This window comes from Psammomys obesus, unplaced genomic scaffold (assembly GCF_907164565.1).
Source record: "Psammomys obesus unplaced genomic scaffold, mPsaObe1.curated_primary_1811, whole genome shotgun sequence".
NCBI classification, from domain to species: Eukaryota; Metazoa; Chordata; class Mammalia; order Rodentia; family Muridae; genus Psammomys; species Psammomys obesus.
Window position 1 is genome coordinate 23,878,757 of NW_026596117.1, and position 26,527 is coordinate 23,905,283.

The 26,527-nt window shown below is 43.9% G+C and overlaps 2 protein-coding genes across 2 annotated transcripts in view; both read left to right on the plus strand.

Moving 5' to 3' along the window:
- Camlg (calcium modulating ligand) overlaps positions 1–7,379 on the plus strand; it is a 7,622-nt gene extending 243 nt beyond the window's left edge. The window contains exons 2-4 of the mRNA XM_055629184.1: positions 334–804; positions 3,562–3,627; positions 6,799–7,379. Of these exons, the coding sequence (XP_055485159.1) occupies positions 334–804; positions 3,562–3,627; positions 6,799–6,990 (729 nt within the window). The 3' untranslated portion in view covers positions 6,991–7,379. The remainder of the gene's footprint in view (positions 1–333; positions 805–3,561; positions 3,628–6,798) is intronic.
- A 5,713-nt stretch (positions 7,380–13,092) lies between these two features.
- Ddx46 (DEAD-box helicase 46) overlaps positions 13,093–26,527 on the plus strand; it is a 45,004-nt gene continuing 31,569 nt past the window's right edge. Inside the window, exons 1-6 of the mRNA XM_055629244.1 lie at positions 13,093–13,270; positions 16,525–16,713; positions 17,405–17,548; positions 23,549–23,645; positions 25,084–25,249; positions 26,246–26,397. Of these exons, the coding sequence (XP_055485219.1) occupies positions 13,254–13,270; positions 16,525–16,713; positions 17,405–17,548; positions 23,549–23,645; positions 25,084–25,249; positions 26,246–26,397 (765 nt within the window). The 5' untranslated portion in view covers positions 13,093–13,253. The remainder of the gene's footprint in view (positions 13,271–16,524; positions 16,714–17,404; positions 17,549–23,548; positions 23,646–25,083; positions 25,250–26,245; positions 26,398–26,527) is intronic.

The following is a 26,527-nucleotide window of genomic DNA, read 5'->3' on the forward strand; positions in this document are numbered from 1 at the left end:
TTTTTTTTTTTTTTTATTTTTAATCAGTATCAGCTACTGCAAGAAAGTCAGTCATATCTCTGGGTATTCTGTCTGTGAAAGAGTTGTTTTGTATTCCTGGCAGCATCCCTTACTATCTTTGCCTGTTTGCTTACCAGTCCCATCTCCTATCCTCAGGTTTGTATACTTTCTTCCGCTAGAGCTCCTTTTTAGTGTGGTGTGTTTTAAAGGTGAAGAGGAAGGAGCTAGTTTTGTTTTCTGCAGTCAGTATTTTGTTTGATTCAGAGACCAACTTCTAACGGTGGATTTTTGAGTGTTAGTGTTTAAGATGCTTTCTGAGTATGTAATACGCAGGCTTTAATTCTTTTTTCCTCAGAAGAAGAATCTCAAACAAAATCAAAGCCGGACAGTGACAAACTGAACTCCCTCGGTGTGCCTTCCGTTTCAAAGAGAGTAGTGCTGGGAGATTCAGTCAGTGGAGGAGCAGCTGACCAGTCCGGTGGTGTGGATCCAGGAATGCAGCTGGGGGACAAACTGGACTCGTTGGTTAAACCACCAGAGTGCAGTAGTGATGATGGGGTTGAGCTCCGACAGCGCAACAGAAGTGACCTGACAGACCCGGCCCAGAGGGCGTCTCACCACAGCCTAGAACAGTACCTTTCCAGATTTGAAGAGGCCATGAAACTTCGAAAACAGCTGATCAGCGAGAAGCCTAGTCAGGAGGATGGAAGTACAACCGAAGAATTTGACTCTTTCCGAATATTTAGATTGGTGGGGTGTGCACTTCTTGCTCTTGGCGTCAGAGCTTTTGTTTGCAAATATTTGGTAAGACAAGAGCTGAAGGCTGGGAAAATGTTCGCTGAATTGTAATAATGGAGATTTCTTGCCAGCATTACCAGATCTATGGGGCCATTTGAAAGTGTATTATAAATCCAGTTATTTATCCTAGTTACAGAACGAGAGCCTATGAATAGTAGTTACTACTGTCTGTTTACAAGCTAGGTACCATTTTAAGTGCTTGTCTTACATTAGTTCATTTAAGTTCCATCTTAACATGTCATTTGAACCCATGAAGACTCAGATTAACTCACCCAAGGCCACAGTAACTGACAGGTGGGATGAAGCCAGGCAGTCTCATCCTAGAACCAGAAGTGTAGACACCTGTACCTACTACATATTAGCTAGTAACTTTTCAAGTAGTTGGAGAAATTAAAGTGTACTTCTTTTGGTCCGGTGTCAGGTGAGTGTCTACAGTTCAGAAGCTGTTTCAGCGTTGTACAGCGGAAGTTGTGTCATAGCAGCAGTGCCTTTTTTCAAAAGACTTATTTTAATTTGATTTTGTGTATTTCCTACCTGTATGTATGTATACCATGTCCATGCTTGGTGCCTACTGAGGCCAGAAAAGGGTGTCAGATCCTCTGAGCTGGAATTAGAGGCAGTTGTGAGCCATCATGCGGGTTCTGGGAACTGAACCTAAGTGCTGTTACCCACCCAGCCACTGCTCCAGCCTCCCAATGTCTTGATTTGAAGTAGGTCCATTCAGTAGACAGTTAAGAATATTCACTAGGTACATACATACAATTTACATACATCATAAGGCGAAGCAGTTTTTAAAAATCTGCTTTTATGCAGCCGGGCATGGTGGTCCACGCCTTTAATCCCAGCACTGGGAGGCAGAGGCAGGTGGATCTCTGCCTTCTAGGCCAGCCTGGTCTATAGCACACCAGGACAGCCAGGGCTGCACGGAGACACCCAGACTCAAACACAAACAAATCAAAACTGCTTTTATGCAAATATTTTCTTTTTTTAATTTTAATTTTATTTTTATTAATGACAGTTTATTCACTTTGTATCCCAGATGTAGCCCCCCTCCCTCATCCCCTTCCAATCCCACACTTCCTCCCTCTTCTTCTCTATGCCCCTCGCAGAATCTGTTCAGCAGGGTTAATGGTCTCCCCTGGTGATAAATAGTCACCATAGCCAAGATCAGCGATGCCTTTAGTCTATGAGCCAGGAGCTGCTCTTATCTAAGGGCTCTGTGCTGTGGTGCCATTTCTTTTAAAGATTTATTTATTATGTATACAGTATTCTGCCTTCATGTATGCCTGCGTGCCAGAAGAGGGCACCGGATGTTGTTATAGATTGTTGGGATCCACCCTGTGGTTTTTGGGAATTGAACTCAGGACCTTTGGAAGAATAGCCAGTGTGTTTAACCTCTGAGCCATCTCTCCAGCCCCCAAAAGCTATTTTTAAAGATAGTTTTGTTTATTGTATGTGTATGAGTGTTTTGCCTGTGTGTGTATACTTTGTGTGTGCTGGGTTCCTGTAGAATTAGAAGGGGGTGACAGAGCTCTGTGGAACCAGATTACAGGTGGTTGTGACCACCACATGGACCCTGGGAATTGAACCCAGGTCTTCTGCAAGAGCAGTGAGTGCTCTTTCCCACTGAGCCACCTCTCCAACCCCTGAGGACTTTTGTCATTTTGCTTTTCTGGCTTTCTTCACTATCAGATATTCAGTTGTTTGTTTCTTGCTTCTGCCACACAGCAATGCTCTTTGCCCCTTGATAACTTTTTACATCTTAGAAATAATTATGTAAGTTAAGTGCCATTTTGATTTTTTTCCTTTTGCTGAAGATGTCAAACCACCAAACTGTTTTAAGAATAGCCTGCCATTTTCAAGCCAAGCTGTATGTCAACTCTGCCTCAGCTCCGAGGGACATGTGGCTTTGTCCCTGGAGCGCCGGCTTTTAGTCTGTGCCTTTAGTTGTTGGTCAGTCTCCTCTAGGGGAGGGAGAGGTTACAGCACCACTCAATACTCTGAAAGATGAGTTTGGGGCTGGGCACGGTAGTCTCTATGTCTACCTCCAAGTCTAGGACAGCAGGATCATGAGTTCAAGGCCAGCCTCTACATAGTGCCTCTCTGTATCAGTGGTTCTCTACCTTCCTGATGTGGCCCTGTAACACAGTTCCTCATGTTGTAGTGACCTTCAACCGCAAAATTGTTGCTACTTCATAACTGTAATTTTGCTGCTGTTATGAATCATAATGTTTTCCAAGGTCTGGGGTGACCCCTGTGAAAGGGCTGCAACCCACAGGTGAGAGCTGCTGCTCTCCATCGTGAGGCCCTGTCTTATACAAAGAAAATGAAGCTTTGGGCTTGAGAACACGTTTGGGCAGGGCACACTGAGAAATTACATCACATGAGCATGCTCTACGGATGGATAGTCAGACCTCTGTGTTTCCTTACTCTTCTGCAGAAACAATAGTCCAGGGCTGGAGAGACGGCTCAGCGGTTAAGAGCACTGTCTGCGCTTCCAGAGGTCCTGAGCTCATTTCCCACCAACACATGGTGGCTCAGAGTGAGATCTGGAGCCCTCTTCTGGCATGCAGGGGTACATGCAGGCAGAACAGTGTATGAATAATAAAAAAAATCTTTTTTTTTTTTTTAAGTACTTCCAGCTGCTGCACTAAATATTCTCCTGTAATGTTTTGCTTGGAGTTTATAGCTTTTGTTAAGTTGACTTAGTGTGATATGAATGATTCAACTGGAAACATTTAATTTTATTTTCTGTCTTCACAGTCTATATTTGCTCCATTTCTTACTTTACAACTTGCGTACATGGGACTATACAAATATTTTCCCAAGGTAAATTTAAGTCTTTTCTTAATTATGATGTATTTAGGTTGACTCGTGATTAAGTAATTGTCAACAATTTAATTTATTTGTGTGTGCATGTATTTGTGTGTATGTAGGATATGTAAATTTGGACATGCTTTGGTGGAAGTCAGAGGACAACTTTTAGGAGGGTTTTTTTTTTTTTTTTTTTTTTTTTCCTGTTCTGGCTTCTAGGGATCAGAGTGAGGTAATCAGGCTTGCAGACCAGCACTTTTACCTGCTCATGACAGAACTTAAGGAGTGGGAAGGTAGCTCAGTGGTTAAGAACACATTCTGCTCTAGTCTGCTCAAGTCTGATTCTCAGCACCCATGTCTGGTGGTTCACAATTGCCTGTAGTTCCAGCTACAGTGGACTCCCAACTCTTCTGGCCACTGTGAGTACCAGCTCTCATGTGCACGTACCTGTACAGATAGACACACATACACATAATTTAAAAAGTTCTATTTGGGAAACATTACTTAGACTGAGTTAGTGCTACAGGGTTAGGGCCAGCAAGATGGCTTAGCAAGTAAAGACAGTTTCCACCAAGCCTGGCTTGAGTTTGATTGCAAGGAATCATAGGGGAGCAGAGAATGGCCTGTGCAACGTGCCCTCTAACTTTTACACTCATACACAAACAACCAGTCAGTCATTAAATATATTGAAAACATTCAAAGTGGCTTCCCTGCCAGAGCTCATCTTCAGATTCATTGGGAAATTTAGTAATTCATTCTGTTGGTAAGAAATTAATTGTTAAAATGAATTTGGCTGTTTTTCTGGGCCCCCTTGGATCAGTGATAGCCGTTCACTTTACTGTTGAGAATGAGAGATACTAGACAACAGTTACACAGCAGAGTGGTGAGCTTGGCTTGCTTCACGCCAAGGGTGAACTCCCTGGTATGTCAGGCCAGGTGATGCTTGTAGGTAATTCTAACATTCAGAAGGTATAGCCAGAAGGAGCATGAGTTTGAGACCAGCCTGGACTGCCCTTACCTCCCAAGTGCTGGGGTTAAAGACGTGTGCTACCACCACCAGGCAAGAATTTGCTAGCATGAGTTTTTGTTTTTGTTCTTCAAGACAAGGTTTCTCTGTGTAGCCTTGGCTGTCCTGGACTCTAGACGAGGCTGGCTTGGAACTCACAGATCCACCTGCCTCTGCTTTCCCGAGTGCTGGGATTACAGGCCTGTGCCACTGTGCCCTGCTTAGTATGAATTGTGTTGTGGATATAAGTTTTCATTTCTCTTGGTTAACTATGTAGCTTTTATATGTTTAAAATTGCTGAGTCGTCAGTAGGTATTTAGTGGTACTAAAAAGAATTTAAAACTCACCTTTGAATTCCTTTTAAAAACTGAGCCTAGGGCTGGAGAGATGACTCAGTAGTTAAGCATATGGTCTGTAACACCAATTCCAGGGCATTTGATGCCCTCTTCTGGCAGGCACAAGGCATGCATATGGTAAGTAAATACACATGTAGGCAAAATACCCCTATACATGAACTAAAAATAACTACAAAAATGAGCCGAGTATCAGAAGCTACATTTCCGGTGGGAGAGTTTCTCTAGCTTGCATGAAGCTATGATTCTGAGCCTCACTACCACATGAATTGGGCATGGCTGCTCATGCCCAAAAGCCCAGCCACTGTGAAGGGGAGTCTATTAGTAGGTCTTAGATGTGTAGCCAGTTTGCGGCCAGTCTGGGATCATATGACGGTGCCTCAATAGCCTAATTAGCTGGGTAGTGGTAGCCTTTAAATCCAGCACTTGGGAGGTAGAAGCAGGCAGATCTCTTGAGTTTAAGGCCAGCCTGGTCTACAGAGTGAATTCCAGGACAGCCAGGGCTTCAGAGAAACCATGTTTCAAAAAAGAAAGGAAAAAAAAAAACCCTATTTTTAAATGAGACAAGATAGTTAATAAACAATTGTTGTATTTCCCGAGAAGTGCTCTGACTATTCAGTGACATCCATCACATGAAAAGCTAGTAAGTTTTCTAAAAGCTAGTAAGTCATTCTCGCCAGGGGTGGCAGTGCACACCTTTAATCTCATCGCTCAGGAAGCAGAGGGAGGCAGACCTGTGTGCTCACAGAGATGATATGGTGAGTGCTAAGACAGCCAGGGCCCTGTAGAGAGAGCCTCATTAATTAACTGACTATCATTTTGGAAGCAAGACGTAAGTAACAAGTTTAGAGACATATAATAACTCTGCTTCTTTGCACAGCAGCTGGGGTCCTGTAGTGTCCCCACAGTTTTGTTTGCTATTGCATGCCCTCCAGCACATCTAGATTCTTCTGCTTCTGGCTTTTGTGGTCATGAGACAAACTTAGGATGGATTTCTCCTCCGCCTCTGACAAGATCCTGCTCATCTGGGCAGGCTGCTTCCTCTACTCTGAAATCTTTCCGGATATGTGTGTGGTGGTGTGCTGGCTCAGAGCTTCTTGGTCCCTTCCTTTATTTACATGCTTTATTTACATGAGACACCAGCACAGTCTCTATGCCATTTGAATCCTTGGGTCAGGCATTATCACTTCATTTATGTGGTATAGGTATTTATATCCTGTAAGTAATATTTTTTGTTTGTTTTTGAGACAGGGACTCTCTATGTAGCCCTGGCTGCTCTGGACTCACTTTGTAGACCAGGCTGGCCTTGAACTCACAGAGATCCTCCTGTCTCTGCCTCCCAAATACTGGGATTACAGGGGTAGGCCACCAGGCCCAGCTGGGTTTTTTTGTTTTTTACCTTGTGTTATTATATGTCTCTAAACCTGTTACTTACGTCTTGCTTCCAAAATGATAGTCAGTTAATTAATGAGGCTCTCTCTACAGGGCCCTGGCTGTCTTAGCACTCACCATATCATCTCTGTGAGCACACAGGTCTGCCTCCCTCTGCTTCCTGAGCGATGAGATTAAAGGTGTGCACTGCCACCCCTGGCGAGAATGACCGTTAGAAAACTTCAGCTGGGGATGGTGTTTGCTGTTGCCTATTCTTTGCTTGGCCATTCTTTGGTTGGCCTATTCTGTGCCCAGTAAATGTGATACTGTTTTGACACTTCATTAGCAGTTTTAGTTTTGAAGACAGTGAGGAGAGATAACAGCCTCAATCGTGTTTGTTTGGAGCACGTGTCGTCTGCCTAGGGCATGTGGTTAACTTTCTTTTCCTCTGTGCAGGGTGAAAAGAGGATGAAGACCACAGTGCTGACGGCTGCACTGCTGCTGTCTGGAATTCCTGCTGAGGTGATAAATCGGTCCATGGACACCTATAGCAAAATGGGTGAAGTCTTCACAGACCTGTGTGTATACTTTTTCACTTTCATTTTTTGTCACGAACTGCTTGATTTTTGGGGTCCTGAAGTACCCTGAAACCCAAACAACTCAAAAGACGTTTACAAAATGAAAACAATTTCTCTACTGCACTGCAGTGTCTCTAAAAGGGGCAAATTAGTTTATACCTTCATGGAATTCTGTTACTTTACAGGAAATCAATTTATTAGTTTCCCTGATTAAAAGGGTTGAATTTGTATCACTACTGTTATGAGTAATCAAATAGTAACAATGTCATTAACAATTAGAAGTGCAGTCTTCACCTTTCCCCTAACTTCTGAGATTTATAATCCCTTTTGTGGAACTGTGCTAGTACTTTAGGGGAGGAGAAAACATGGTCTCAGCCTGCCTACAGGACCACACCTTCTGTTTGTGTCCTTCTGTCCTGAGAAGTGAAACCATCCTAAAATAAAGTGAATGCAATTCAATTGTCTTTTTTCTTTTCTTTTGGTTCTTGAAGATAGGGTTTCTCTGTGTAGCCCTGGCTGTCCTGGACCTCACTCTGTAGGCTGGCCTTGAACTCAGAGTTCTGCTTGCCTCTGCCTCTCTAGTGCTGGTATTAAAGGCGTGTGCCACCACTGCCCAGGTGAATTGTCTAAGAGTAAGTCTGCACATTTTATTAAAATTTTTTTTAAAGATTTATTTAATGTATATGAGTACTCCATCTATATGTACACATGCACACCAGAAGAGGGCATCAGATCTTAGTATAGATGGTTGTGAGCCACTATGAGGTTGCTGAGAATTGAACTCAGGACCTCTGAAAGAGCAGACCGTGCTCTCAACCTCAAAGCCATCTCTCCAGCCCCTATTCTTAAAATTTTTAACACAAAGACTGAAACAGATAGCAAGCCTTATCCTTTCTTGAGTAATGTACAAACATTTCAACAAAGAAGGGTTTTGTTCATACATGTGGGTGGTAGTGTAACTCTGACAGAATGCTTGCCCAGCAATGAATCTCTGACATCTGAGTGGTGGTGGGGAATTATACAAGTGAATGCAAAAGGTATTTATTTATTTATTTAAAAAAAATTTTTTTTTATTAATTACACTTTATTCATTTTGTATCCCCCCATGAGCCCCTCCCTCCTCCCCTGCCGATCCCACCCTCCCTCCCCTTTCTGCATGCATGCCACTCCCCAAGTCCACTGATAGGGGAGGTCCTCCTCTCCTTCTTTCTGATCTTAGTCTATCAGTTCTCATCAAAAGTGGCTGCATTGTCCTCTACTGTGGCCTGGTAAGGCTGCTCCCCCCTCAGGGGGAAGTGATCAACGAGCAGGCCAATCAGATTATGTCAGAGGCAGTCCCTCTTCCCATTACTATGGAACCCACTTGGACACTGAACTGCCATGGGCTACACCTGTGCAGGGGTTCCAGGTCATCTCCACAAATAGTCCTTGGTTGGAGTATGAGTCTCTGGGAAGTTCCCTGTGTTCAAATTATCTTGTTCTGTTGCTCTGCTTGTGGAGTTCCCGTTCCCTCCAGCTCTTACTATTTCCCACTTCTTACATAAAATTCCATTCACTCTGCCCATCAGTTGGCCATCAGGCTCAGCATCTGCTTTGACAGTCTATACTGCAGAAGCTTTCAGAGGCCCTCTGTGGCAGGTTTCAAGGTTGTTTCCTGTTTTCTTCTGGCTTGCAAAAGGTATTTATTAAAAAAAAAGTTTATTAAGTTTATTGTCTATGTATCTTGTATTCATCTCTTTTTTGTTTAGATTTATTCATTTTTATGTGTATGAGCATCCTGCCTGCATATTTGCTTATACACCATGTACATATCTGGTACCTGCAGAGGCCAGATGTTTTTTGTCCTGTCTTGCTGTGCTCCAACCAAACTCAGGCCTTGTGCATACTAGCTTAGTCACCTAACATTGAACTACATGTACCAGTATTTCTTTTAAGATTGTTTTTATTAGATTTATTAATTTTGCATGTTTTACCTGTGTGTATGTATTGCAGAATATGTGTATTTGGTGCCTATAGAGGTAAGAGGAGGGCATTGGATCTCCTGGAACTAGAGTTATGGTTGTGAACCACCATGTGTGTGATGGGAATTGATCCCAGGTCCTCTGCAAGAGCAAGTGCTCTTAACCCCTGAGCCATCCCTTCAGCTCCTGAGAAGTATCTTTTAAAAGAAAACTAGAACAGAAGTGTTAAAGTGGGATCAGAGTAATTTAGGCAAATAATACAAGAACAGAACACTCTTTCCTACAGTAGTGATTGTATTAGTGGCTTTTTATTGATATAATTAAACACCACCGTGACCAACGCAACTCATAAAGAAAGTATTTTGTATTTATTTATTTTTTTTTAAGACCGAGTCTGTTGATGTACTTAAAAAACAAAACAAAACAAAACAAAACAAAACTCCTTTTTATGTTTCCTTTATCTTTTCTCCATACTCCACCCCAACCCCTTCCAACACCAGGTAGGAGTGAGAGGGCACAGTTCCTTCTTAGCTGCTTCTGGCTGGTTAGGGTCGTAGGGTTCCTTGGAGCCAGTCTAATCCTCCTTTCAGATCTCCAACTTCTCATCTCACAACAGCAACCAGGAACAGCAAGGGGGAAGCAGCAGCAGCCTTGCTCTCACTTCACACATGGGCTCTGGCATTTATCCTCTCTCCACAGTACTCAGATTTAAACTAGTAAAGAACTCCTCTCCAAGCTGGCATGAGGCAAATAGTCTGCTGCTGTGGACCTTCTGAATCAGTCCCACACCTGGGACCAAAACAAAAGCATGTTTATAGCCACAACGAGGTTTTCTCTGTGTAGCCCTGGCTGTCCTGGAACTTACTCCCTAGACCCGGCTGGCCTCAAACTCACAAAGGTCTGCCTGCCTCTGCCTCCCAAGAGCTAGGATCAAAGGCATGCACTTCGTGCACCGCCCACCTGGCCTCAAGTGCGGTTCCAAGCAGTATTCAAGGTATGTTAATTTCAGGAGTGAACGACCATCATTTTCCTCCCCTTCTCCTTTTCTTTCCCCCATTTGTTCTTCCAATTCCATATGTCGTAGCTATTGTTCATAGCTGTTGTTTCCTGGGGGTCTAGTGGGCATCTTCAACATTCCAGGAGTGAAACAACTTTCTTTATGTCCTCCCCCAGATCTGCTGCTCCACGTCCTTCTCATCTCTCACCGTGATCCCCCAGAGCACTCCACTCTTCAAAACCAGGAGTCATCTCCGTCCTCCCCACAGCCTCTGTGCAGCTGATGAACGTTCTGCACGAACGTTCTGAGCATTTCTCTGCTTCTGGAATCTAAGACACCAGCGATAGGTGCTGCTTTCTGCCCTTCCACTTCTCGAGACACATTTAAATTCTGTTTTCTAAGTTGGCTTCTGACTTTTAGCCTTAAGCGATCCTTCTGCCTAAGCCACCCAAGCAGTTGAGAGTGTGGGATCACACATAGTCTGTTTTCCCATTCCTACTGTGTCTGTCTGTATCCAAGCAGCTTGTGCTGCTGAAGCTTGCTGCTGCTCTGTGACCACCCATTAGTGCAGAGGCTCACAAGTACCTGACGTGGAACCTCAGACCTTGACGTCTCCATGCCTTTCAATGCTGCTCACTACTTCCCAGGTAGGCAGCAGCCTGTAGGTGAAAAACAGAAACTCAGCTTGGAATCTTCGTCCTTCATTTAATTTTTAAAAGCGAATTGATGCTGCAGGATGACCAGCAGGTAAGGCTACTTCCTACCAAGCCTGAGGATCTGCGTTTGATCATTGGGACCTGCATGGTTCCCAGTTCCTCTGCCCTCCACGAGTACACGCACATGCAGGCACTCACACACAATTAGAATGGAATTCAGAAGGTTGATTGCTGTGCTGAGACTGAACGCAGGGCTACAGACACACAGGGCAACGAAGAGTAATAGCCAATTGCATTTTTTAAAGAAGTCAGCTGATCGAGATAAAATTCATGAACAGGAAAATACACCAATTTAAAGTACACAGTTCACTGGATTTTAGCAAATGTGTATGTCTGTATGACTGCCCCAACCAAGATAGAATGTAAGAAAGTAAAATACTATACATGTAGGAAACATGAGGCAGAGAGGCAGACAAGACTCAATTTCAACGGGCTGAGACTGTTGGAACAGTGGGAGGCCCCTTCCTTGCAAGATGATGGCTGAGCACACTTAGAGGGCACATACTTTGTGCGTGCGTGTGTGCGTGCGTGCGTGCGTGCGTGTGTATCTATGGCTACCAGGAAGTTACAGCTATTGTGGTTTGATTGGGAGAAGGGTGGGTTATTTTCCATCCTGGCATATTATTTCTACATGTGGAGCTGACAGGTCCGCCTGGGGCTAAGCCATTCTTTACAGCTAGGGGCTATTGCCATAACAGCCTGACTGAATTTCCTATGACCTGAGGCTACTACCCAATATACCTCAACGCTGGAAGAGTGAAAAGAAAGGAGAGGGGTCATAGTTTCAGGGGGCCTTTTCCAGCTGGAGGAGTCAATAGTTACAGTGGTAGAAGGAGCATGTTGAGGTTCTTTGTAGGTGGGATAGGGACTGGCTATTAAATGAAGATTTTAATCACCCCCTGGGCATCGAAAGCTTGCAGTCTTTGTTGGAGAAACTTGGTGAGACACTTGAAAGGGTAGGTACCAAAGAATATAGTAAATCATAATGGTTAGGTCAGCCAAAGGGGTGATCCATGGCCCTTCAAGAATGTATTGTGTGTTCTTTTTCTTGTTTTGGTTTTTTAGAAAATGGTTTAGTGTTCATACTTTTTTAAAACTCTTATTTACATTTATCTTTTTCTCCCACTCCACCCCAATCCCTTCCAACACCACAACACAAAGTAGGAGATAGAAAGAGTTGGTGGGAGAGGGAGAACAATTCTCTTAGCTGCTTTCTGCTGGTTAGGGTAGTCGGGTTCCTTGGAGCCAGTCCAATCCTCATTTTTTTTCAGGAGATCTCTAACTTCTTGTCTCAAAACAGCAACCAGAGCAGCAAGGGGGAAGAAGGAAGAGCCTTGTCCTTTCTCTGTCCATGCTCTCTGGGCTCTGGCATTTGTTCTGTTTCCAGAGTCCTCCGATTTGAACTGTCTGCAGCTGGCAAAGAGCTCCTCTCAGCGACGGCATGAGGCAAACAGTCTGCTGTTGTGGACCATCTGAATCAGTCCCACATCCCACACCTGAGACCAAAACAAAACATGTTTATATCCACAACAGTTTAGAGGTTTCTTGTACTAAGCCACGTCGGTTTGCATAAAAGTGCATTCTTCCCCTAGGATGGCACACATGCCTCCCTTTTGAGCAGTCTAGTCTTATGCCATTTTGGAGGACCACTGTAGGCAGGAAATCTAATTGATTTTGCAAGGTGACTACAGTTTGTTACACCAAGGTCAGGTCTACCTTAATCTGATTTGCCAGTTGGCTGTGTTCTACCCGTTGGAGCCTTCATTGGGAGGGCTTAGATAGATGGATTCTTTGTTCATGTAAAGGGGGAAGTTGAGTAAGTAAAAACATTTAAATGATAGGGTAAAATTTTGAGTATGATGATAATCAGCAGAAAAGGAGTGATCCAGAGGAAGAGCTAAAGCAGGAGGAAAGCCTGTGGATATTTGTCTGGTTCCTGTGTCTCTGGGCCGTATCTATGGAGCAATTGCATTGGATCATGCATTTTTTAAAAATTTTCTTCTAAAGCCCCCAGTAGAGTGTTAAGAACGATTATAATCCTTAGTTCAATTTAGCTTTCTTCACCAGATTCTTAGTCTGCACGTCTCATCTTGAAGACTCTGCCCTCTTCAGTGTGACTCTGCTTGTGGTTTTAGTCATTTGCTCTACTCAGACTAAGCTCACAGAATCTGGCATACACACAACGAAATACATGAATGTATAAATAAGTACAAAGCACATAAGGAGGGGGTTGTAGCATTAATTGTTGCCGATTAATGCAAGCAAACTCACTCCCTGGGACAGCCGCAGGTTAAATTCGATCCCCGGTGGTCTCTGCATCAAAGACCCTCGCAGGGCTGACCTGGCTGGCCCACTCCATCGCACTCGCCAGCTCAGCGAGTTGCGCGGGAAAAGCGGCCCGCGCCGCGCGGCCTCCAGCCGGTGGGAGGCGCTGCGGAGCAGCAGCCGCTTCCTGCCGCCTGCTTCCTCCTTCCGCCCCGGAGCCGGCACATCCTGTTTTCGTTGGCCGCGCTCTGATGGCGGTCAGTGCCGGAGCTTTGGGCGCTCTGTAGGCTCGGTCCTCGCTCGGCACCGTGAGGGCTGGGTGCCTCCCTCCTTTGTCCTCCTCACAGGCCTGCGCGTCGTTCCGAAGGGCGCAGGCCTTCCGGTGGCCGGCAGCATGGGCCGGGAGTCTCGGTGAGTCCCCGGAGGGCGCTTCCCTGGGCTCGGAGAGGAGCGGGTGGAGGTGGCGGCGCGGCGGGGGCGGCCTGGCCCGACGTGTTGCCCCTGAGGCGCCGCTCACCTCGGTTGGGAGGACACGCTGTAGGCGCGCAGCGCCGCAGACGGCCCCGTGTGTGCAACAGCCGGGTCCAGCCCTGAGCGGGAACAGCCCTCCTCACCTCATCCTGCTACTTCACTGAGTCTGCAGCCTCTTCCCCTCGGTCATCCCTAACCCGCTCTCACTCCCCTTCCACCTGGCCCTTGCGACGTCGCTTGGGCCCACTTTCGTGCCCGCGTGGGCCTCCTGAGTCTTTTAAAAGGAGCATGTGGGCACTTTTTTTTTTTTTTTTTTTAAATCTCACGTGCAGTATGTGTACAACTGGCTTTCATTGGGTTGCAATAAACACCTGTTTCATGGCCATTTACTTCGCAGTAGATTCTATATTACTTTACCTGCTTTTTTTTTTTTTTTTTTTTTTTTTTAAACACTTCCCGCGGGATAAGCATATGGTGTCTTCAAAACTTTAGGATCTTGATAACGACTTCAGGACCTTGAGGTATTACTATTGTTATCATCATCGTCATCCTGAAAGGTTACTGATAAGTTTCTAGATAGTCTGAAAGATACTATGGTTCACTGTCTAGGGAGAATTAAAATTTTGCTTGCTTTTAATGATAACAACGCTTGACTGGATTATAACTTAGGTTTTGGGACATGAGGAAAGTGTGAGGGGAGCGTTTTGAAATTTTGCAAATATAAAAAGCCTGTAACGTCATCCAGATAACGGCAAATGGTCTGTCACTTTGACCGTAGTCAGTTCTTGTGGCGATCTTTTAAATCTCCCGAAGGCATTGTTCTTTATCTGGCTACCCAGACCAGAGATCTGGATGCAGTTATTTGACTCGTCCTTCCCACTGCACTATTTACCCACTCCTGATTGCTCTGAATTAATTAAGGCCCTTAGTTGTTTCTTTTGCCCAGACAGCTTCAAATTGATTCCTCCCTGAAGTACCGTTCTTGATCTTGCCGTTGTAAGTAGTATGCCGGAACCCGAGTGCCACTTCAGAAATAACGTTAATAACTAATTAAATATTGGAGTGAGCTAATGGCAAGATGAAGCTATATTAAACAAATGCAGGTTTACTGAGAGCAGCGTGGGAGAGGGAGGAGGGAGAGAGGGGAGAAGAGAGAGAGGAAATAAAGAGAAGTGGGGGAGGAAGTGGCAAAGGGAAGGGGGGAGAGATAGAGAAGGGCCAAGGCAGGAGCAAAAGGGAGATGGAACCAAAAATGTCTGGGTTATATAATGAAGGACCCCTGGGAGCAGGATGCCCTGCTCCTAGGTAGAGGGCGGGATATGCCAGCCATGCCCTGCAACAATTAGGGACCTAACGGTTGAGACCTGGCCATTTTCTGTCATAGATGAAAGTCAAACTTCTGCAGACTTTTCACAAGAAGGTCCATTTCCTCCCTTTACCTTTATACTATTGTCTTTCTGCCATTCCTGGCTTATAGTCTTGGTTTGTTCTTGGAACAGTGAAAGGCCTAGAGGTGAGAAAGAACAGGGTGTTTGAGAAATAGCTCCAAAAGTCAGTTTTTGATTGAAGAGGGCTAGAAGAAGATAGCTACTGAAAAGGCTCAGAGGGTGAGTAGATTGTTCATTTCCTTGTAACTGGCCATTTTTGGTGGTGGTGACTCGAAGGCTGCTATGAACTGATCTTGGGGCCTCACACAGGCCAGGTGTGTACTGGACCATGGCTTCTCCCCCAGCACAGTCTCACTTTTTTGTTTATTGTCACATGTGGAAACACCCAACAGTTCTCCTTCACCCTTATCCTTGACTTTAACTCATTACCTGGAGTCATGCTGGTGTTTTGTGCTTTCATGCTTTTGTTTTCATTGCCTATCTTGATATTTCTGAGCACCCATGCTTGCTGTTCTGACCTAAGTGGTCACTGTTTCTTAAACTGGATGGTGGCTCTAGTTGTCTGTTTTCTTTCCCGCTGTTGCCTTCTCTTGTTTTTTATATACAAGAATTCTTAGTCAAGGCTAGCTTTGAACTGCTGGTCCACCTGCTTTCACCTCCAAGTGCTGGCATTACATGCCTGGCTGAGTAATACTTCAATAATTGTCCTGAGGTTATGTCACTGTTTTGTTTAAAACTCTTCCAATAACACCTCTTTTTATTATTTATTGTATGAATATTTATTCATGGGGCTGGAGAGATGGCTCAGTGGTTGTAAGTGCTGGCTGTTCTTCCAAAGGACCTAGGTTAAATTCCCAGCCGCACATGGCCCACAGGTGTCTGTAACTCCCATTCTGGGGATTCACTGCCGTTTTCAGGTTTCATAGGCGCCTGCACACCATGGGATGCACATGTGTGTACTCAGGCATGTACATGTGCGCATAAGTGAACTAATTAAAAGTATTTCTGTAGAGATGGGAACTTGCTGGTCTGAAACTGCTTAACATAAGTGATCTCTCCTCAGTCTTAGCTGGTACGAGAGGTGTCTGCCAACATGTGTGGTCCATTAGCTTTTCATCTTACTCAGGGTAAAGGACACAGACATTGTAAGTGCCTGTGAGGCGCTCCATATTTGACCACTTGGTTATTTCTCTGGTCTTGCCTCATGGCGATCTCTTTGAGTTTTTTCTTTGAGACAGAGTCTCACTGTGCAGTACTGACTGGCCTCGAACTCAGAAATCTGCCTGCTTCTGCCTCCCAAATGCTAGGATGAAGGTGTGTGCCACACATCTGGTGTACTGTCTAACTTGTTTAACTGTCTTCCTTGCTATTCCTTTGTGTGCCAGTCCAGATTCTTTCCCCTGAGTTTACTCTTGTGTGTTCTGCCTGGAAGGTCTCCCCTGTATGCCTGCATGGCTCCTGCTTACATTTCCTTCAACAGTCTCTGAAATGTCACTTTATTAGTGAGGACCTTGTTGGTTGTCTGATATAAAATATCAGACTTCCCATTTGCTTTTATTCTGAGCTGGTTGTCTCTGTCCAGTACTTGACACTTGTACATTTGTGTCTTCACTTGCCCAGCATCTCTTCCTTCACCAGAATGTAAGCTATCTTCTGGAAGAACGGCCAGTGCTTTAACTGCTGAGCATCTCTCCAGCCCCTTTGACAGGGTTTTCCTTTGTAGCCTCTGTATTTGCTGAGGTTTTTAATGTAGAAATAAAGCACATGCTGCCTGCTAAGTGTACTCTTTGGTTTGACACTTTGCAGCCACTACCGCAAGCGCTCAGCATCTCGAGGACGCTCAGGAAGTCGCTCTCGGAGTCGCTCACCCTCTGACAAAAGAAGCAAACGTGGGGATGACAGACGTTCTAGGAGTCGAGACAGAGACAGAAGGAGAGAGAGGTCTCGGAGTAGGGACAAAAGAAGATCTCGGTCAAGGGACAGGAAACGCCTGAGGTAAGACATTTCATCTCTGGGCCTTACTGGATGGACTGGGTTTCTTCATTGCTGAGTTGTGGTTTGGAAATTCTGGTCCGTTCCTGGGCCTTCTGTTTTTCCCTGTTGTTTGATTAGACAGAGGTAGGTGTGATTGTATCTTTAATCCCAGCCCTAGGGAGTCAGAGGCAGGTGGATCTCCTGTGTTCCAAGCCAGTGAATTCTCTGTATTTTCTAGATGAGGAAACACAGAGTTGGGGATTGTCATGTGGTAACTAGCAGCTCATGGGAAGAAATGTTGCCTCCAAGTCTTCAGACTATGGTCTTTGAGCACAGGGTCTGCCCACCTCCTTAGAGGTGGGCTTAGATTCGGGCCCCCCATTTCCCTTCTAGGACTAGGGCTTGCGTAGCTCAGCGAGTGCCCAGGGCTAGCTGCAGCCTCAGCTGTGGGCTTTCATGCTCCAGATGGTAGATTTGAAATATTTGTTATACAGCTTGTTAGGTTTGTTAGCAAATTTCATCGTGAATGTTTCCATTGACCTCTGCAAGAACTGGCTTCACTTGTTTCCTGTTTAGCCGACTTGGTATCTAATTGTGAACTCTGCCTCAATAATGATCATAGGTTTAAGAACCTTTTTTTAGTTTGGGACAGTCATAATCTGAAATAATGAGTCTCTTTGGCCACAAAATAAAAGAAAACTCTCCCTTTCAGGCGTTCCAGAAGTAGAGAGCGAGACAGAAGCCGAGAGCGAAGAAGATCTCGGAGCCGAGATAGGAGGCGCTCAAGGAGTCGAAGCCGGGGCCGGAGATCCAGGTCCTCTAGTCCTGGCAGCAAAAGCAAAAAGGCCGAGAATAGGTAACACCATCATTGGACTGCTGTATTAATTCTCTCAATTCTCTCCCCTGTTTCTCTCCCCTCTCTCTAGTTTCTCTTTAAATTCATCCCTATCAGTAATTACAGAGTTTGACTCTTGCTTTGAGCTGTTGGCATATTTTTATTTATTTCATTTTACTTATTAGGTTATGGGGTTTATACTTCAGTTAGAGAACAGCAGATTCTGTGGGTCCTACACTCTACACTGTAGCCTTATTTAGTATATCTTGTTAAGGGTCAGAACTTTTGTAAACATGCTTTCGGGAATTCAGTTTCTTTCCTTGGGCCAGTGATGAGTACTCGAAGCAGGCTTGCTGGTTGCCATGCTGGGCAAGCCCTCTGCGTTCAGGCACATCTTTGGCCTCAGTGTTTCTTCCTTTGAGGTTGTTTTCTCAGATAGTTAAAATATTTGTTGACAACTTTTTAAAGATTGCTGTTTGTTGATTTATATATACCTGTGTAGGTTGTGTATATGAGTGTAGGTACCAGTGGAGGCAGGAGGCCTCAGATCTTTTGGGAGCTGGAGTCACAAGTGGTTGTGAGACACCTATTGAGGGTGCTGAGAACTGAACTCCTTCTTGAATTTAAAGCAGCAAGTGAATTTAGCCAGTGAGTCAGCTCTGCAGCCTAACAAATACCTTTTCATTTTCATGGTATACCTTACTGTACTGCTGTTGGAACATGTGGCCTTTGTTTGTGTGTAGTAATTGTGTATTTCTTGTGATGCTAATACCACTCAGTTGAGAGCCTCTTGTCAGTTTGGTGTGCTTGCTCCTCACAGTTTCCTACCACTTGGTATTACTACTTCAGTGAAAACCAAGAACTTGTTCCATGTTCTTGTTTTATTTAGTTGTTGGTACCTCTCCTTTGTTGTTTGTTTTCCTTTATAAGTTGTACTTTCCTTTTACCAAGGCCAGTATAATACTGTTGGGATTTCTTGAAATTCAAAATAATCCTTGGTTGTGTTGGGAGGCAGAGGCAGGTAGATTTCTGAGTTTGAGTTCAGAATGGTCTGCAGAGTGAGTTTTAGGACAGCCAGGGCTCTGCAGAGAGAACCTGAAAAGCAAAGAAAATGAAAAGAAAGTGAGATGGAAGATTACAGAATACTGACTTTTATCTCTTTTTATGTGTATAGGTGTTTTGCATGAATGTGTATCTGTGTGCTGTGTGTACACCCGGTGGCCGTGGGTTTCAGAAGAGGGTGTAGGATCCCCAAAAAGGGAGCCACAGACATTTGGAGTCACCGTGTTGGCGCAGTAGTCAAACCAGACTCCTCGAAGAGCAGTTGGTGCTTTCAGCTGCCGAGCCATTTCGCTGTTGTTTTTTGACACCCGTGTGTGCATCTTAGATTACTTTGTTTTTAACTTTCCAGGAATAGAGTCTTGCATGCTTTGTTCTGCATCGTTTGAGCTTCGTCTCTGTTGCTTCTGTCAGTAGTTCAGTTTTGTTGGTGAATAGTGTTCTGTGGTGTTACTATATACAACTTACTACTCCATTGAACTGGTGTGTGGCTAGGCTTTGAGGGCCTTGTTTAGTGAGAATTTGGGAATTTTGGTTTCTTTTAAAACAGAAATATATGAATATGCTTTCATTTTAATCCCAGGTGTGGGGATGTGGGCCTGCTTCAGACTGTCTGCAGCAGCTGACTATGATTTGCCTCATGCTCCAGCAGAGGTGGGGTTTTTCCAGGTGCAGATGATTGTGTGACATTTGAATTGTAGAAACTTTTCAGAGAATATATAAATGTTAGAGCCCTGATAGGTGGGATGGATGGATATTGGTTGCTCAGAGGTGTTGGTTGTGGTTAGCTAGTAGTCGTGGTCAAATAAATAAATTAGATTTAGAGATCTCTCTCCTCTAGCCTTATTTCTCTCCCATGGATGAAATGGATGGTTTGAAATGGGGAGAATGTGGGAGGAACAAAGTAGCAAAAGGTCAGTTACAGCCTGAGCTTGCTTTCTCATTTCTTTTTTCTGCGATTTTGGCATAAAATCAAAACCTTGTGCTTTAGAGGCAGGTGTTTTTCTTCTGAGCTATACCCATAGCCTAAGGCTTTTGAGAAGGGGTACCTCATACTAGCACTGAATTCCTGACTTCCTGCAGCCTTTTGCATGCTGGTGACTATTCCTGTGTACCTGCCCTAGCATACCTGCCCTAGCATTCCTAGGAAATAGATCTAGAAGTGGGGCTTCTTGGCCATAGACACAGCTCTGTGTAATGAGGCGATGGCAGGTTGCTTTCTGGAGAGTTTGTCCTCCTGCTCCACCACAGTGTGTGAGATTCTCTTCCCCATACCTTCCCAGTGTCTAAAATTGTCGGTCAGTTTTAAATATCTGCCAGCTGGTTAGATAGGCGATTATAGAGTGGGTTTTTTGATATTGATGGGAAGAAGTTAATTACAGAGAGGTTTTGGTATCCGAGATGGTGGCTCCCAGGAGAGATGACTCCCTGTGTGCTTAATGATGGCTAGTCAGGCTGGACAGTCTTTGCATCTTCAGTGGTCATTTGGATTTCTTCTCTGAAGCACATGTTTATAGCTTACAAAAATTTATGTCATCATTTTAACTTAATTTTTATGTGTTCAGTATTTGCCTGCATGTATGTGCACCACATGTGTACCTTGTGCTGAGGTCTTAAGAGGGTGCCAGATTCTCTTCATCTGGAGTTGCACATCCTGTGGGTGCTGGAACCAAAGCCATGTTGTCTGTAAGAGCTCTCGATGACCCCTGAGCTTCTCTCTGGCACATTTTTTTTTCCCCTTTATTTTTCTATTGGATTATTTCTTTGATAAAATTTCATTTATAGGGGTTTGCTGCTCTTGTTGTTGCTCTTGTGTTTTGCTTGGTCCTGGCTGACTGCTTCTTGTCAGCCAGGACCAAGCAAATACTGGGATGAGAAGTTAGGAGCTTCTCTATTTTGTTATTTAGATATGTCTAATGAGAGGTATCTTGGAAATGCTATCCATGTCTACCTAGATTTTGTCTTTTCTGAGCATCTTACACAGTGTGCAAGGAGGGTTTCTGTGGTTGTTTGATTTTGTGCTGCTGGGGATTGGCCCAGTGCTATGTGTAGGCTAAGCAGTTACCCTCCTGCTAAACCACCCCTCCCCCATTCTGTATATTTTAGTGTGTCTGCGTGACTGCAGCCTGCTGTGTGCAGTTAGATGTGAAATTTTTACTTAAGATGTCAAGTACACACATAGTTTCAGATTTTTGCATTTTGGGGTTTTCAATTTGTACTTGTGATAAATAGCAATTTTTCAAATTAAGAATAAACCTGATTCTGGGCATGGTGGTGCATATCTTTATCTTGGCACTCAGGAGACAGAGGCACTCTGTGAGTTCAAAGCCAGCCTGGTCTACAGAGTTAGTTCCAGAACAGTCAGGGTTACACAGAGAAACCCTGTCTCAAAAAACAAACAGACAAAAACAAAAAACAAACAAACAAAAAAAAAACCCAGCCAAAAACCAAAAACTGACAAACGTAGCATAGGAAAGGAACATTATATTTCATTTAAATAAAGATTAGCATACTAAATAAAACTATATAAATATATATACACACACACACACACGTGTAAGTAGCATAATTAATAGAGTTTACATCAAGAAAGAAAAATGGTGTAACATTAAAAAGTTAGTGTATATTAATGAGATTTAAGGAGAAAGGTTATTTAATCCTAGAGAAAAGTTTTACTATTTGTTTTTTGTGTGTGTGTGTTTGAGACAGGGTTTCTCTGTGCAGCCCCAGCTCTCCTGGAAATTCACACTGTGAACCATGCTGGCCTTGAACTCAGAGATCTGCCTATCTCTGCCTCCCAGTACCACCACCACCCGGTTTACGCTTTTTCTAAAATTGTGGTATGTGAGTGTGCTTACGGTATACTTGTCTGTGTGTGCACGTGTAAAGACCAGTACTTTGGTGTCTTCTTCAGCTATTCTCCGCCTTGTGTTTAAGACAGTGCCCCTGACTTCGGCATGGGTGTTTGCAGTGAGTTCCTGGAAACTCATCTTATGGCTCTTCTTCACATGGGGGCTGTGAATCCAAACTTAGATTCTCATGGTTGTGTAGGAAGCAACTTACTCACCAAGCAGTCTTCCCAGCCCATTTTATTAAGTTTAACATATCTGTGTTAGCACTTTAATCACAGCAATCAGGGATTACAGGCAGTCGGATCACTTGTGAGTTCTAGCCCAGCCTGGTCTGCAAATCAAGTCCAGGACAGCCAAGGCTACACAGAGAAACCCTGTCTCAAAAAAACAAAACTAAAACAAACAACCCCCCCCCCATATCTGTGTTTTTTAATTTAGCAGACATGAATAAAAGGATATTTTATAAACTGATCATAAGGTTAGAAATGGGGCTGGGTGAGTTAGCCCAATGGGTAGAGTACATGAGGACCTTAGCCCACAGGCAAGAACTCAGGTGATAACCCAGCGCATGGTGTGCACTTGTAACCCCAGCACCAGGAAGAGGACAGACTTAACAGTTGGGCTGGCCAGCCAGCCTAGCCCCAATCAGCAAGCTCCAGGCTGATGTGGGACTCTGTCTCGTCAAGTAAGGTGGACACTCCTAAGGAATGCTACCTCAGATTGTGCTTTGGACTCTACTTCACACCTGCACGCACATGCACAGACAGCTACATACTTGTGAACATACATGAGAGCTACAAAGGACATAATCTGAAAAATGAGAGGAGGGCTCCCTATGCGGTGCCCAAAGAGATGCATCATAAAGTGGCAGTCTCAAGAGTCTGGACAGGGTTAGGAGTCTGTGTGGAGATGGACTCGCAGAGCCCGATGCACACTCATTTTCAGAGCCAGTTGGTAGATGTCAAGTTACGTTGCAGTGACTGGAGAAAAGGTCTCATGATAAATATGCAGTCTGAGGACAGCGTGGTCTCCAGAGCAAGTTCCAGGTCAGCAAGGGCTACACGGAAAACCAAAAAGAAGAGCAACCCTGTCCTAGGAACATTTGCTGCTCTGTGGTAAAGTCACTGTGTTCATAGAGAATAGCCCTGAGCAGAACAGAGAACAAATTAAATGGCAAAAAAAGCTGGTAATTATTACAATAGAACTTCTTGTGTAAGTTTATGTCATAGAAGTTTGTACTGGAGATTATCGTGAAGAAGAAAGGAGAGTTTGGTTATTTTTTATATTATGTATATGAGTGTTTCACCTGCATGTGTGTCTGCATGCAGTACCTGTAGAGGCCAGAAGAGGACACCTGGAACTGGTTATGCTCCATAGGCTTGCTTGGAACTGAACTTGGGTCTTTAAGTGTTTTTAACGGTGAACCATCTCTCTAGCCTGACATTGATTAATTAATTTTGTTTTTTCAAGACAGGGTTTCTGTGTGTAGCCCTGGCTGTCCTAGACTCACACCATAGACCAGGCTAAACTCACAGAGATCTGCCTGCCTGTGCTCCCCGAGTGCTGGGATTACAGGTGCGCGCCACCACATCTGTCTTGATTAATTTTATATCATTAAAAGTAAGCTATTTTGTTATTAGAGGCATAAGGCAAAATGTAAGACTGTTGTGGTCTTAAGTACTACTACATACATGATTTACTAAATTTTTTTCCTAAGTTTTGTAATTGTTTTTCTTAGACAAATTTCCAAATATTTAGTATTGTTTGCTACAAAAGATTTACTTTTCTCATATACCTAGGTATTTATTATTGAGCATCATACTCAATAATATGTGTCCAAGTCTGTTAAATAGTCGTAAAGTGGGTGTCGTAGGACTTCAAGATGGCTCAGCGATAAAGATGTTATTGCTCAGGCTCCACCTGACTCTGATGCCTAGTTCCAAATGTAGGAGAGACCTGACATCTACAAGTTGTCCCCTGACCACCACATGCTATCTCTGTCTCTCTCTTTCTCATATATGCATTACTGAATCACTGTAATAAAGTGAAGAAGAAATGATTCTTGTGTTTCCAAATGGATGTTATCTAACTCTGTTTTCTTCTTTGGTAGGTCTAGATCCAAAGAGAAAGCAGAAGGTGGGGACAGTTCTAAAGAGAAGAAAAAAGACAAAGATGACAAGGAAGATGAGAAAGAGAAGGATGCCGGGGTATGTGTAGCTGCAACAGTCCTGAAATGGCAGTCTTGTTTTCACAACAAAATTATTTAATGACGCTCTTTTATTTTTATGTAATTGATAATGAGAAAAGTCTTCAAGAATCTTTCTGAGGAATGTTGCATTTTTCTGTTAACTGTTTTTACTTAGAAAGTGTGATCAATCCATATTCACAGTATCAAATTTGCCTAAAGCATACATATGACAGCCTGGTGTGGCGATGCATGCTTGTAATCCTACCATTCAGAAGCAGAGGCAGGTGTATCTCTGTGAGTTCGAGGCCAGCCTGGTCCACAAAGCAAGTCCAGGACAGCCAAGGCTACACAGAGAAATCATGTCTCAAAAAAAACCAAAATAAAAGGTGTATGAATTTAGACTCCAGACAGAATATAGGCTCAATAGGACCAGCAAGGTAGCTTAGTAGGAAAGCAGTTGTCACAGAAGCCTGGTGGCCTGTAATTTAATTGAGGGACCCACATGAAGGTAGGAAGAAAGGGTGGACTTTATGTTTTCTGTGACTGCTACACTCATGCTGTGCATATGTGCCCACAGAGGCAGGCACATGTAACTAAGTAAAATGAAAAGGGCTAAGGCATACAACAGTGTACTTTTCCTAGCATCCTTGCCAGTGTAGGGATGTCAGAATTGATTCTCATCAACATAATGGAATTAATTGATAATTATGTGAGTGTTCTTGTTAGATTTTGTATTATTATTTTATGTGTGGGTGTTTAGCCTGTATGTCTATATGCTGCTTGTGTGCCTGGTGCCGCCAGAATAGGGTGCCAGATTCCTGGAACTGGAGTTAGAAGTGGCTATGAGACACCATGTGGGTGCTGGGAATCAAGCTCAAGTTCTCTGGAAGAGCAGCTAGTGCTTTTAACTGGTGAGCCACTTCTCCAGCCAGTCCTTTGGATTTCTTAATTGAAAGTGCTTTTTTCCTGTGATTCAACCCTTACTCTCTGTCCATCCCTCCATTTCTCATTGTGTCTCTTTCTCGGAGTCCTGCAGTATGTAGTTCAGGCTGGCCTGGAGCTACCCTAGCCTGCTGGGTTTACAGGTGCTAATGACAAGGTCTGCCTTTGTGATTCCATTATTACATTTATTTTGTGTGGGAGTCAGTTTAACCTTCAAGAGTTAATTTTTCCACTATGTGAAGCATTGGGATTGAATTCAGATCGTCAGGCTTGGCAGCAAGTACCTGCATCTACTGAGACATTCTGCTGGCTTTGCTTTTCATAGAATAAGAGGATAATTATAAAAGTGTGTGATTAGTAAATCTGTTTTGTGTTTAGGAATTTATATATTTATATAACTTATCCGATTTTCTTTTTTTAATATTTCGGAGAACTTACTTAAATCTCATGTGGAGTACACTTGTTAATTCTGATTTTGATTTTACTACTTTTTTTTTCTCCTTCCCTGCCCAAAGAACTTTGACCAGAATAAGCTGGAGGAAGAAATGAGAAAACGAAAAGAAAGAGTAGAAAAATGGCGAGAAGAACAGCGTAAAAAGGCCATGGAAAACATAGGAGAACTGAAAAAGGAAATTGAAGAAATGAAACAAGGGAAAAAGTGGAGTTTAGAAGATGATGATGGTATATTTGGGATGTGGGTGATGCTTTTTTTCAAATTGTGGAACATAGCTGGGCGGTGGTGGTGCACACCCTACACAGAGGCAGGCCTGGTCTACAGAACAAGTTTCAAGACAGCCATGGCTACACAGAGAAACCCTGTCTCAAAAACAAGCAAACAACAAACAAAATTGTAGAAAATATGCATGATGTTGTGTTTACATTTTAACCTTTTGTCTATACCCCCTATCAAACTGAGGGTCAAAGTCAGGGCCATGTGCATGTTTAGCAAATGCCCTAGCACGGAGCTACTGCCCTCATTCCACTTTAACCATTTCAAACATAGAATGTTAGGTGTACTTATTCATACTACATTCAGCATTGTATAGCTACTGTCACTGTCCATTTCCAGAGCTCTTTCATCATCCCAGGTAGAAAACTATCCATTAAAGATCTAACCATCCTGCCTCCCAGCCCCTTGTACCTTACACTGGTTTCTGGCTCTGAGAATATGTCCATGTCTTTCATAGTGCGGTCGTTCTATTGGTGTCTTGTGTCTGGCTCCCCCCCACCCAAGACAGGCTCTCTGTGTAGTCCTGGCTCTCCTGGAACTTCCTCTGTAGACCAAACTGGCCTTGAACTCTGAGATCTGCAAGCTATATGCGTCCCAGCTTTAGAAATACATTAAGTATAATTACTCTTTACCTCTCTTCAATTAAGTGATTTGCTAGTATTTTTTTTGCTCACTTTTATGTAATAGTAATACACACGATATTAAAAATGTGAGACCTTCCAGGTGTGAGCATATGAACTGCACAAAGAGTGAACGATAAGCCAGGTTGAGGGATGCTTGCCCAGCATCACTGGGAGAAAAGTGATGGAAGTAACAGAATGGATGTGGGAGTGAGCTCAGGTGGCCAGGCCTGTGCAGCAGGCGCTCGTGCCACAGGCCTCTCCCCATCCTGCCTGTGACTGCCTTCTGAAATGCATTCCCAAAGCAAGTGTACTGTGCCGTTCCAGATGACGAAGATGATCCTGCCGAAGCTGAGAAGGAGGGAAATGAGATGGAGGGCGAGGAGCTAGATCCATTAGATGCCTACATGGAGGAAGTGAAAGAAGAAGTGAAGAAGTTTAACATGAGGAGTGTGAAGGGTGGTGCCGGGAATGAGAAGGTGTGTAGAGAGCTGCTCTCATCACTGTGTGCTCAAAGTTCCAGACCTTAGGATGGTTTTCTACGTTCTGTGGTCATGAAGTGAAAAACTAGGCTCTGTGGTGGTGCACAGCTTTAAGCCCAGCTCTTGG